We start from the raw sequence: 14,498 nt of genomic DNA on the forward strand, positions 1-14,498 counted from the left end.
TAAATATTATTTATGCCATTGTTATGCTTTTGTAAGTGAAGTCGAACATGCTGTGCGTTGATAGATTTTATTAATCGCTAATTAACTCAAAACAATCTCTCCACTTACTCTTCAAAAACAATCCCACTGTAATTTTCAGCCAAGGCAAGAGCACCAGGGAAACATTGCTAAAGACTACTGTCCAGAAGGTCCCGAGTTCAAATACCACCACTACTGTACCACCACCAAGTTGCCACTGTTGGGCCCTTGAGCAAGGCCCCTAACCCTCAACTGCTCAGATGTGTAAAGAGATAAACATGTAGGTTGCTCTGGATAACGGTGTCTAATAAATGGCAAAAGCTACTGTAAATATAAATGTTACTAAAGTCAGATGTGGACATTAATGAACTCAAAACATCTGCTCAGCTGTCAGTCATTCCTGATTTATGTAGCAATGGGCTCAATGAAGACTTTATTATTAAGTAATAATTCATAGCAGTGTCCTTGTGTAGAAAGTGCATACAGGTTGCCAGGTATTTAAAATGTTTATTCCTGGGTGCAGAATGCTTGTAGAGAAAAATCACAAATTTTTGACATTTTTGAATTGAATTGTAATAAAGCCTTCATGGCGAGGCGTTCTATAGGTAGGTGAAAGATGAGAGAGACAGAAGCTTCAGATGTTTACCTTGCGTCTCAGCAATCTTCAACCCCACACAAGCCTCGTCTTCATCGAATGATTTGGAGGGGAAGCAGCTCGCTTTGCCCGCTTTTTCTGTAACAGAACACATTTAATCTGATTAACTGCTTGAGATTTAATAATGTGAAAAGCTCAGTAATTAAACAGAAATGAGGAACGTGTATATTAATATATAATGATCTGCTAGTTCTTTTACGGTGCAGTAGGTTTCACAAAAACACACACACCCCCAACAATAAAGTTAAAGTAGATGAACTTTTACAGTAATACTTCACTTGCTTACAAAGCAGAAAACTGGGCTAGAGACTTCTACAGACCTTGTGATTCAATTAGAATTTGAGACAGAATGTCAAGACATTTTTAAATGCCATGTTTTTTATTTTTTTTCCATCTTTACCTCGATTTTGTGCACAAAAACACATTTCCATTAGGGCTGTTGGAACAAATGTCACTTCAATAGTCAAAACCACCCTTGTCTCACTTCATGTACAAATAGATTTTGAATCAATTAATATCATTTATGCCATTACTATTACATTGATTTAACAATTACATGTAGCATACACCTGTTGGGGTGCATTATCCAACCCTCAACCATGCCCCTCTCCAGATGTTGGGCTGACAGTGGTTGCCCTTTGCCCATCTGTTACTTGCTGCTTCTTGAGTTCCTATCAGCTAATACTCTGATCATAAAGCCAGAAGCACAGGGACCCAGCCTTGGGGACAGCCTTCGAGGTAAAATCTACAAGTGACCACCTATTAGGACCACCCAGTAGGTCTCAAATGGCAAGACGGGTCCAATTTGCTGACTTGCCACCTGCAAGATGAATGATGCAAATCGGGTGCAGTTGCGGCCTAGTACAGTAGCTGACATGATGTACAGTATGGTCTTATATAGACTGGACTTTTACAATAGAAACTGCCTTTGGGAACATGAAATGCCAAGTTGCTTGTAAGATAAGACTCCAAGTTAATGTGTAAGATGGAAAGCTATGGACTAGATACACAAGTACTTAAATCCTTGACTGGCGGTTGTCTCTATTCCACTTCACAGTGCCCACTGATTCTTGATGGGAAACTCATCAGTCCCAGGCTGAGAGCCTGGATGAAATTTTTCCAACTCCGTTTGTCTCTATGTATCAAATAACAGTTCAGAGTATTCCTGGACAAAGTATGTATAACGTATAATAATCACATTGATGAGCAGACTGGGCCAGCAATCAGGAACCACTATCGCAGATTGTCATGATAAAACAGGAGCTCATTTAAAAAAAAAAGAAGTTATCCTTATTCTTATAGCATATGGTCCCAAGCTGTAAGTACAATAGTGACCGAAAGAATAAGGTCACGAGCACCGGTGGTGGAAATGAGGTTCTACCGCAGCTATGTTGACCTTATGCTCTGTGATAGATTGAGGAATCTGCGAGTAAAGCTGCTGGTCCTCTGAATCACCAGGATCCAGTATTGCCTCATAGTCATGAACTGGGGCAGAAACATTACCCAGTAGAGAAATTATGCATCACAATTGGCTTAGGAATGTTTGTAGATCCCTTAGGAAGAACTAGAATCTGTGGTCAGGGATAGAGAAGTCTGGAGTCAGCCATCTCTTTTTCCATGGTGACCTTTATCGAGAAAAGGGAAGGCAAATTTAGCTTGTAATAAGTTACAAAATTAAACTTCAAGTGTCAACTTTAAGCTTATGGACCGAAGCAACATATTATCCATTCCATATACACATAAACTATACAATATATACACACGTCCTCATATGTGATTGCCAAACATCCCGTTCAAGATTTAGGCCCAAATCCCTTATAATAAGCTCTACTCTTCCAATTTAGCACAAATAAATAACTCAGTGGGACTGAGGTCAAAGCTCTGTGTAGGCTACTCAACTTCGTCCACTCTGGCCTGGTCAAACCTCGTCTTCATGGACCCCTTTGTGCACTAGTCCACGGTCATCCACGGATACTGTAGGTTGGTTTAGATCCTGGTGAAAGGAAATCATAACGCATAGGTATCCTGTTGCCTAAAGAAGAGAAGGCTATAAAGATCAGGGCCTAGATGTCTCCCACTTGAAACGTGGCAAAGGATGTCTTCATGGACCTTGCTTCGTGCATAGGGGAATGGTCATACTGGAACATGTGAGGTCAAGTGAGGGCAAACCAAAGCTTACGAATACATCCTATATATAACTCTGTGGCAGCTTGGGGAAGACCCACATATGCGTGTGCTTGTCACGTGTCCACATGTCCACATGTCCACTTTTGGCCATATAGTTACTAAGATGTTGTGTTGTAACTGTTATAAGGGATGTGGGCTTAGAGACGAAGATACAGAGGTGATATGAGGGGAGAAAGTGATGAGTAAACACGGATTAGAATGCGTCCTGTCTGCAGGATTAAGTAGCGCACGAGCACTGGATGGACTGATGTTGAAAAACGCACAATAAAGAGACTTGCACGGGACAGTGAAAATAATCCAGGCTTTTGTGGAACTAAGAGCTCTTCAGATATTTTATAGTACTGATTAAATCTGCAGTGAAATCTGGGCCGGTCTGACTTCAGAGCCACCCGACTCTCATATTAATTAAATGGACAAGAAACACACACACACACACACACACACACACCAGGGTAAGGACTATCTAGTTACATTATAATTATCGTAGCTAATTCATTTCCTAATTAACCGAAATATCAGTAACTACGAAACATTATGGCTCTTGGTATGTGTTTTTTCTCTACTATAATAACCTTAACCAGCACGGCTTAACATTGATATTCTTAGGCCGTGATCCATGTGAGCTTGCAGGTGGAATTTCACTCCTGTAAGTTGTTCCTGATAATGATCTCTGCTGCAGGTGTGTTAAAATGTTTGATGTTTAAAAGAAATCGTGACTGGCCAATGTCACACCAGCTTAAAGCTGACGGATAGAATTATTCTTATGGACGGGCACGCATGCACACACACAAACACGTATACAGTATATACAGTATATATCACATGCGCACACATATGTGCACGCACAAACGGAAACACTTACCTGTCGGGATTTATTTTTACTTGCTGTTTTTATTTTTATGTATTAATTTTTTGGGGCTGTGGAACGAATAATTTGTGTTTCCATTATTTCTTATTTATATGAATTTCTTATTTCTTATCTCTTATTATTTACTTATTTCGAGTGTTTTAGAATACGAGCCTGCTTCCCGGAACGAATTATGGTCGTAATCCAAGGTTCCACTGTGACTAATCTACCATCTGCGTACACACACACACACACACACACACACACAGTGTGCAATTACTGTAAAAATTTGCTCCTTCTTCATTAGTTTTTTTTGCTTATTTGTTACACCTAAATGAGTCAGATCAGCAAAGTAATTTTAATAATCACACTAAAATAAGTAAATACATGAAGGACTTATTAAATGATATCATTCATTAAGGGAAAAAAGCTGTCCAAACCTGTGAAAAGTAATCGCCCCTAAACTAATTAACTGGTTGTGAATTCTTGGTCGAATTTTTAAACCATTTAAGTGTGACAAACATGCAAAAACCTAAAAAAAAAGAATAAATAAAAAAATAAATGGAAGAAACAATCCTTGCATAACGTGGGTTGTGTAATTTTGTGTGAAAATGTGAACAATCAAGAACGTTTTTCTAGTGAAGCACATTCTTAAAACTAGTGATGAAAACACAGATTTAAGGAAATTTAAAGCAGATTTTCTTTTCCTGAAGTGTGTATACCTTTTGTATATACTGTAGCTTTATTTATGCATGTATGCATGTGTTGATAATATATGATTTTTTATTTTTTATAATAAAGAGTTATAAATAAAAAACGTTTGCTGCAAGATAAATTATACACTCACTGGACAATTTAATAGGAACACTACCAATGTACCACCTGTGCCCCTACCCCTGGGCATAAGTCATTGAAACTGACCAGTTACATCACATTAGAGTTGAAAGAAACGTTTTAGGAACATTTTTAGGGGACTCATCTGCATCAAGATTTAATGATTCGGCCATTCCGAGATGCTTTTCAGCTCACCACAGTTGTAAAGAGTATTTATTCCATGTTTTTTAAGCTGCTATGTAATCTCACAAACTTTGAATATAGGGGGAAAAAAATGTCCATAGGAGTATATTGTGTTGTGCATTGGACTGACATACCTCCCAGTGCTCCGGGTGGGTAAGGTTCGGGATCTCAGGTGACGCCGACCCAGATACAGAGAATACATTGAGAGCCTTTCTCCCTCTGGACATAGCTTTAGAGGTTTAAACTCACGCCTTAACGTGGTGTAACTTTAACACTGTGCTATACTGGACATGCACACCGCACTGCACTGCAAACACACTGCGGCGACAGTGGCACAGTTACCATGGATACACGTTTCCAAGGCAGCTGGGGCCCAAGAGGTAGTGAGACAAAAGTATGATTGAAAACATTGTTGCATTTAAGGTTTTAACAGAACAGTGCGAGAGGAACAAAGGCAGTGACATGAGCATGATGGTGTCAGTGGTGTTGAGTACATTGTGGTTTTGCTTTGGAACGTCTAATGTCTGGGTGGAGAACAGAGAACCTGTGGTGGAGTTTCTGCATATGTTGTGGTTGTCAGAACAGTTAAGTGATGAACTGCTGTGAGCAAAATACATTCTGTCCGAGGTCAGGGGTAAAATGCGTTCTTATGACACCTGCATGGTTTTAAGTGCTTTAAACAGACACTATAGTTAATATTAAATATCTGCATTTAAATTATTTAAATTATATGTTTGTGTAAAATATTTAGAATTAATTCAGTTACACAAACGGTACATCATACAGTACATGAAGAGAATAGTAATAAATGAAAGTAAAAGTGTGACATACATATACAGTACATACTGTATATATATGCATATATATATAAATATATACATATAAATATATACATATACACATATACATATATATATATACATACAAATATATACATATATGTACACACATTATATATATATGCTAATGTAAATATGCGTTCTTGACAGTAATGGAGTTTATAAAAGTAGTTAAAAGGTTGAAGCTAAAAATAAGCTGATCAGCTTTAATGTCATCAGTGGTATGAAGCCCACGTACATGTCGGACTGTCTTTCTGCTTTGCTTAACTTATTAACATAAAGAAAAACAATTTTGTTAGGTTATATAGGAGTATATTAGACCTTGTATAAATTAAGTTGTACTGCTCTGGTTGTCTGTCAAATACACTCCCTGTTTGGTAATTGGATAGTAAATCACAGATGAGAAATTGGAAAAGTCAATCAGATAAAGATTTTTCTTTTGACTTTCACTTATACCACTTTAGCACTGCTATGTAAGCGGTAAAAATATTCATTAAGGCTACTACTACCACCCATTTGGAAAGGCCGAAGAAAATCACACGTTTCCTCCGAACCACATGACTGCATCTTTTCGGACTGCTCACTCACGCACCGTTAGGGGCAGCGTAACACACTCGGAGGACAGCGCTATCCGCTCCTTCCACTTGCGTGAGCTCACAGACGCCCCTGATTGGCTGTAGAGCCGTGATTAATGTGGGAGCACCAACTACCTCTCATCCCTCCCCTCTGAGAGAGCTCGGCCAATCAGCTCTCTCTAGACCTCCGGCTGCGAGAGGTAACAGCATCACCCGGGAATCAAACTCCGGATGATAGGGTAAGTGCTTTACCACTTTGCCACTTAGAGGCCCCGAGCAAGTAGCTTATTAATAATGTAGCTTAGTTTAAATTATTCAATCCGGCACATCACTGTTCAGAACATCGGTTTTACTCGATATTCTGATTTCACTCATGGTGCAGTTTTAACTTCAGGTAGATATCCATGTACTGCAAAGGTTTCATTAAATTCTGTCCAGCGTTGGATTTGAGACACGCCCACGGTTAAAACTTGCGGTTTATAATTTGGTAGAAAACTGTACTTTCACTCAACATTTTGAATAAATTTATGGTGCAGGTTTAACTTCAGGCAAATACTGAAGAACTGGCAAAGTTTCATCGAAGTCTCTCTAGCCAGATTTGCATGATGCTGTGACAAAATCTGACTGGACAGACATACAGACATACAGACATACATTATATGAGACTGGTTTCTGGTCCTCCAATGTATGAAACAAAGATATTATTAAAAAAGTGAGTTCTGATCAATGTACAGACAAGATCTTTCTTTTATTTATGTAGATATACCGGTCACTTTAATATGAACACTACCTACAGTACTGTATGTACCGCCTTTACACCCACCCCTGGGAACAGTCTCACTCACACGGATCAGATGCAGGTTAGAAAAAAACAAAAAAACAAAGTTTTTTCGCCCACTGATTCCTGTTTTTTTTTTTTTTGGTGGCTGACAGTCGCTCAGATCATTTTTTCCATCATTCTGATGTTTAATGTGAATATTAACTTCAGTACATGTCTTGCACATTATTTCATGCATTAAATTGATGCCATTATAATCATGTACAACTGCACTGGTTTATGTTCTACATTACATGCATACAAGAAATCGACCTTAACCTTCATTGAAACAACGTTACACAACCACATCAGACACACTTCAACAAACAACCAAACTTCTGCTTCCAAGTTACTGTGTAACTACACAGCGCTGAATGTAACGCATACACACAAAGAAACGAAACTACCTGCCGCGTTTTCTGTCCCTCGTAGCTTGATTTCCATTCTCGGGCTCCCTGTCAGAGGCTCAGCCATCTGAACACCTCAGCTCTGGTGAGGTGAGGAAGTCGTGCAAACCTTTACAAGCAAAGGCTTTACCACACACACACACACACACACTTTTACTCCCCACAGGACAGCTACGCTGCGTTTCGAAGCAAGTGTTGCAGCTGATGCGCGTCTACAGCTATCCTGTGTATACATCCCCTCCCAGTGCTGATGTCATTATGTGAAGCAATGTTATTGCTGACTCTCAGTCACAGGAGAGCGTTAAACTTTATTCTGCATCAATAATTCACTCTGTGAATCAGTGCCATCATTAAACTTTCAGAACACACACGGTGCAGGAACAACACATTATTATTATTATTATTAGATTAAAAAAAAAAGATAATTACTCAGGAAATTACTTTAAAAGAAAACTTTTGAAATTTAAAGGTGGAAGAACAGATCCATAAAATTTCCATTAATTTCAAAAGGTCCAGTAAAAAAAATTTTTTTTAAAAATCCTTATTTATTTAAGAGTGGACCCGACCAAGGAAAGATAACCGCCTTACAATAAACTAAACTAAAATGTAGCCTTCTCTGGGAATAATGTGCAGTTGCCTGTGTCTATGTTTGCGTGTCCCCACAACGACAGGAATATCTGACGTTTTTGACCTCGTGGGGACATTTGGCTTGTCCTTATTAGGAAACCTACTTACTTGTTTACTTCAAATTGCTTATTTTTCCCCTCAGATGTGACCGTTCCAGCCAGGAATAGGATTAATTGCTTCCAAACTTTTGTTTATTTGTTCTTTTTTCCCCCTTTCTTCCCTGCCTTTTTTCTCCTCTTTTCTTTCTTTGACTTTTTCTATCCTTCCATCTTTCCATCATTCCTTCCCACTTTTCTTTGTAACTTCCTTCATTCTTTCCTTCTTTCCCTTCTCTATTTAATTATTTGTCTTTCCTTTTTCTTTCTTTTCGTCTTTCATAATTTTTTTTCCTTTTTCACTTATTTTCTTCCATTTCCCCCTTCCTTTTCCTATCCTCTTTCCTTTTTTCTCCCCTTTGCTTTCTCTTCACCCTTCCTTTTATCTTCCCATTTATTTTATTTTCTTATCCCTCCTTAATTTTATTCTATTTATTTGTCCATCCTTCTTTTTTTCTTATTTTCATTCTTAGTCTATTTCTTTCTCTTTCATTATTGCCTTCCATTATTCTTTCCTTCCCTCTTTTCATAAATATAAAAAAACACTTTTAGCTCGAGAGCATGTCATGACTCTAACGTACAGTATATATTTGCGTGCGTGTTTATTTCCTTATGACTTTTTCATTCGTTAACATTTATGGGCGAAAACAGGATGCAGGTTGCTGAACTTGTTTATTTAATTATTTTTTTTCTCTCTCTACATTTAAAACCTAAAACCTGTTTTGTTTGCCACTTGGTCCCCTCCCCCCTCCCCCCACACGTCTCACACATCTACTAATTTTCATGCTATATGACATTTACAGGAAATGTGCGTTGCAGCCTAATAACACATCTTTCTGCTTGTCATGATAAGAACTAAACTGAAACATATACGTGTATTGTCTTTAAAAATACATGTATATGTTTCAGTTTAGTTTGCAGGGAATAAAGAACAATATTGCAATAAGACCAGTAGTGCAGAAACTAATGTATACTTTTTTATGGCATTTTAAAGACAAATGCAGACAGTTTTATGTGCAAACTGACAAATCTGTGAAAAACTGTGCGGTGCACATGCTTCACATCAGTCAACAGCTGGAATGACGATCAATCACCTTGACTGAGACACGCAGGGGCTGAAGAGACTTGAATAACAGCATTGTGTGTGTGTGTGTGTGTGTGTGAGATGTGGAGATAGAACATACTGTAAACGCCTGCAGGAAAAATGTTATCCAAGCACTTCCTGGCTTTTTATCGATTATATTACACATTACATCAGGGGAATTATCGATAGATGATAAGCAGTACAGAACCACAGTGTCCCTTCACTCTCTCTCTCAGTTCCCTCAGGTTATATTCAAGCACTTTTTTGCAGTTGTATTTGCAGTTATGCTTAAATTTTTTAGATCATAAAAAAAGTGGAGAGAGAACTATATTTAAAAAATGTAAGACCGCTTAAAGCAAGAAAGTCTTGCCCATGCTTCTACGTGTAAACAATATTCACGATATCACATGGCACTCCTGAGAGACCAGCGGCCCTGACCCCTTGTGCCTCCCCGGACCTGCCCGAGTCATCCTGATGCCCTGCGTCTGATTGGAGGTCTCACTGCATGGAGAGCACACACACTGCTGCTGAGGATGGACTCGTGTGATAACTGAAGAACCATCCACTTAATATTCATGACTGCGTTGGTACGAACAGTTTTTCCATCAGGGCTTGTGACTGCAATCGCTTGAACGGTTTTAAAACGTAAACTGGTAAAGATGGTAAAGAGTTTTGTACTCATATGAGCAGTTGGTAAACCACATTAACACGGACTTTATGTTAACTCAAAAACATTTCCTGTTATAAAACTGCACTTTTCACTTTATAGAACAAATGTTACACAGGGGACGTATTTATAGTCGTGCTATCTGGTTTTACACAAATGAAGATGGTTTCTCTTTCGGGGTCTGCTGCGTCTCAAGGTTTCATCGCAGGGAGTTTTATTACAGTCGCACGCCGTTGCTCATTTCCTTCTGTCTTTCCTTCCCTCCTTACTTTTCTTTCTCTGTTTCAGTCTTTCCCAATATCCCTTTTGTCTTTCTTCTTTCTGTTTTATTTTATCTTTCCAGTTTCCCCTCTACTTCCCTTTTCTTTCCCTTTTTCTTCTATTTCCTTGATATTTTTCCTTCTCTCATTGCCTTCCCTCATCTGATCTTTCTGTCCCTCTCCTCTTTTCTTCTGTGTCCTTCTTTCTGTCCCTCTCCTCTTTTCTTCTGTCCCTCTCCTCTTTCCTTCTGTTTTTCTGTCTCTCTCCTCTTTCCTTTTCTTTCACCTTTTCTTTCTTTTCTTCCCTTTTTGTCATCGCAGGACGTTTTGCCAGTCATCTTTTCTTCCTTCCTTCCATCTTTCCTCCTGTTGTTTTTTATTCCTCCATTTAATTTCCTATTCCTTTCTTTGTTTCCTTCTTTCTTTTTATTTTCTTCTCTACTTCCTTCTTGCTTTCTTCATTTCTTCTATTTCCTTAATTCTTCTCTTCTCTCTTTCCAATTACCCCATCCCTTCTTTCTTTCCTTTCGTATTTCCTTTTCTGCCACCATTTCATTATTTTCTTTTGCCTTACTTTCAATCTTCCCTTTATTCTTTTCCTCTTTCTTTCTATTTCCTTTTTTCTTCCCAACGTTTTCTTCTCTCTTTTCCATTTCCTTTATTCATTCCCTCCTTTCTTTCAATTTTCTTTTATTTTTGATTTACTTTTTTCTTTCCTTTTTGTTCCAACTGCCTTCTTTCTTTCCTTCCCTCTTTTTTTTTAAAGCTTCTTTGTGACAATGTTCATTGCTAAGCACCCTATTCAGAGACAGAACCAGTACCAGTCAAAAGTTAAGTCTTTACTAATTTCTTTCTACATTGTAAACAATACTGTAGTTACCCAATATACAGTATGCGATATTCTCATTTGAACAGTTGGCATTAAGATGTGTCCGCTACTTATGCTTAGCCTTTATGACCGTTTTAATGCAGTGATATCGTGTGATTTAAATGGTATGGCTAATAAATTATATCCTAGCAAAATGAAAATCAAGCCTTTTTCTTTTCCTTTTTTGATTTTTCCCTAATTTTCTCCCTGATTTAGTTGTGTCCAATTCCTTCCCGTCACTAGGGGGCTCCCACATTAAAGCTACTAATACCACTCAGTCGGCAGGGCCGAAGACTTTCACGCGTTTCCTCCAAACCACGTGACGCCAGCCGACCGCATCTTTTCGAACTGCTCGCTCACGGAGCGGCGTAACACACTCTGAGGACAACGCTATCCGCTCCTTCCGCTTGCCGTGATTAATGTGGGAGCACAAAGTACCGCTCATCCCTTCCCTCTGAGAGAGCTCAGCCAATCAGCTCTCTCTACACCTCCAGCTGCGAGAGGTTACAGCATCACTCTACAGCATTACAGCATCACATCGGGAATCGAACGTGCGATCTCTGATAGGGCGAGTACTTTACCACTGCGCAATGTTCGGAGGCATCAAGCCTTTTTTTTAGATCAAAAACAAATATTCACTTTTTTCTGATATCTACGCCAACGTTTTCAGCCGGTATCAGCCTCCATACTGGTCCTGGTACCAGTTACTGCTATCCCAAATTAAATCGTAGATGATTAAATAGAAATACAGGGAGAGGACTTTTATGGCATCAGTCAGGACTTCATCTGCTGTCATCAACTAGTTTATGCAGTAACTAATGTCACAGCCAATACAACAACTATTCTCCCAAAACCAAAACATACCATTACTTGTCCAGGTAGAAAACAATAATAATTTACATTATAACAAAATAAAAATAAAAAAGATTAAACAGTCCTTCTCTCTGACACCACACTGGCTCTGTCCAAAATTCCTGGGAGAATATCACTTAAATCACTGTAAAATCACATTGCAAACCCTGACTGATGCACAGCACACAGGATGAATGCGTAAGAGGAGAACCGCTTGGATGGAATACACACAGCTCCGAAAGTGTCAGACTGGTGTGTAAGCAGTTGCACAGATGACTAATACTGAACAACAGGGTGAAGCATAATAAACAGATACCGGTTCGGCTTTGATGGGACAAAATGTTATTTCGACCAAAAATCATTTCCATTTGTTGGATTATATAAGGCAGCAGTTCAGCAGATTGCTCAATGACACATCTGGAATAATCAGGATGCTCATGAGTAAAAACACATGCTAGACAAAATGCTGATTTCTGAGTCACACAGCTTGTTTGTATATGGTAGTCTTGCTAGATTTAGCACTTGGCATCGCCTATCCACTATGCATACAGGATCACCTTATCTATGGATGGGATTATAAATGGGTTTACCTTTTAATTTTTATTTTATTTTACAATGTTCACACACATAATAATGATAATTGGAACAATAATATTACACTGCTACCAAAAAGCTTCACCTTAAAGTGAACTCATTTCCCTTTTTATTTAAACTAAAATGTCAGCATGCGACTAAATAAGAATCACAACCTATTTTACTCTTTTTTTTTTTTTGGACATGGGTATTTTATATGAAACAAATCGTCTCATGAGAACTGTGTCCCCTGGTGCGAGAGGGAAAATGAAATATCTGTGTTTTGGTGTAAAATCAGGATCGAAGCAGGGACCCTGGAGCTGTGAGCCATGCTGCCCTGGTAAACTTCCTCACTGCGGTATTATACAACAGCTGCTTCTGGCACATTAGTTTGACTGGACTGGTGCCATTTCAAGAGTGCTGACATTTAGTTTAACAGCACTGTGTGCATCATTCTGCTTGTTCACTACAATAAAATTCCAATTCCAGTGAAAGAGTCAGTTTGTGCATGACATGGAACGTATCTTGTGCGGAAATGATTTTGAAACGTAGGAGTTGTGTGGAAATGATTTTTTTTCTGTTGTCAGAGCAGAAAAGTTAAAGGAATTATAGGGCCATAATGTGCCTAGGTACTAGTTTATAGAACTGTTACTGTTTTCCTCATGCTCATGCTAACATGCATGTACGGTATATGTTTGTTAAATCTAAAACACTGACTATACATTCCCTGTTTGAGAAAGAAAACACACATCATTCACCTGAGTTAGCTCCCTAGCTTCGAACAAAACCAAAAGCATCCAGGTTTCCAAGTCACAAATGATGAGAGTGATGACACTAGGACATTAGGTCTTAGGATATAACGGCCAAATTATATTTGAAATCTTTTTAACTTGAACAACATCCATATTTCTGCAGCGATATTTAAATATCTGTCTCAGCCATGTGCTCGCCTGGCTGATACGATATTATCACGATACTTAGGTGACGATTCGATTTCTATTGCGATTCTGTAAATATCAAAAGTTTATGGATATTCCCATTTAATATATATTTTTATTTTGTTACAATTCTAAACAAGCTTAGCAAATAATTCACTCCTCCCCCCCAAGATGTGAACAGTTTAGAATGCCACCTGTAGGACAATAGAGGAACTGCAACATTTTTACCACCTCAAATGCCAAACATTTTGAATATTATATACAGTGGTACCTCAGCATGTGTATTGAATCTGTTCCAGAGGCGGGTTCTTAAGGCAAAATTTTGTATCACAAAATGAATTTTTCCCCACCAAAAAGTTCAGCCGCCCCAAAAATATTACTAATACTATCAATTTCCAACATTATAATCATATTTTTGCATTTAAAAACAATCTAAACATTTAGACAAGACACGTAAACAAAGTAAAATATAAAATAAATAGACATTAAACCTGACGTAAACTTAATTTAGGATTCCTCCCCGACTGCTTTAAAAACGAAACTGAAAGTAGCACCCCACAAAAATATGTAAACTTGCTTTACTTTGCTTTCTCCTGATTTAAACGAGTTTGGATGCCAAGGTACTACTGTAAATTGAATTTGAAGTCAGTGGCATTACAAGAATTACAAGCATTACAAGAATTGCCCCACAGAAGAATTGCGATAGAGAACTGAACCCCATACCCTCTTCTGCTATTTACTGGTTATAAACCTGAACTGGATACTGTTAGAAATCTTTTAAAAAGACCACTGACTTGAGATGTGTTTCAAGACTTGATTCAAATGTAAAAATGTGATTTTCAATTCAATTCAACAACTTTAAATGTTTTGTAACGTATGTCACTTTTAAAGTATTTAATAAACATTAAAATGCTGTGTTGAATGTTTGTGTCATGTCTCATCTTCAGCTCCACACTCCGTTCCAGTAGGTGGCGATACTGCACCACCGCCAATAAACACAAAAGAAGAAATGCTAGTCTCGCAAAATGAGAGTATTTTTCATTTATGTTGCTTAAGATTGAAAAGGGTGGCATTTTCTGCTAAAGAAATTCTGCGATATTTATTTTAGATCTTTTTTTCCTTTGTAAGTTTGCACGAATCATTTTAATCATTGTTTGGCATCGACCGACAAA

At 38.2% G+C, this 14,498-nt stretch overlaps 1 protein-coding gene across 5 annotated transcripts in view; it reads right to left on the bottom strand.

Moving 5' to 3' along the window:
* fgd4a (FYVE, RhoGEF and PH domain containing 4a) overlaps window positions 1-14,498 on the bottom strand; it is an 82,996-nt gene that overhangs the window by 44,836 nt on the left and 23,662 nt on the right. For 4 of the 5 annotated variants that reach the window (XM_053500143.1, XM_053500147.1, XM_053500146.1 and 1 more), the window contains exon 2: window positions 665-751. In XM_053500143.1, the coding sequence (XP_053356118.1) occupies window positions 665-751 (87 nt within the window). Of the gene's footprint in view, window positions 1-664; window positions 752-7,362; window positions 7,731-14,498 lie in introns of those variants that run through there. The other variant, XM_053500144.1, reaches the window with a different exon arrangement.

The sequence above is a fragment of the Clarias gariepinus genome, chromosome 7 (genome assembly GCF_024256425.1).
Source record: "Clarias gariepinus isolate MV-2021 ecotype Netherlands chromosome 7, CGAR_prim_01v2, whole genome shotgun sequence".
In the NCBI taxonomy this organism is placed as follows: domain Eukaryota; kingdom Metazoa; phylum Chordata; class Actinopteri; order Siluriformes; family Clariidae; genus Clarias; species Clarias gariepinus.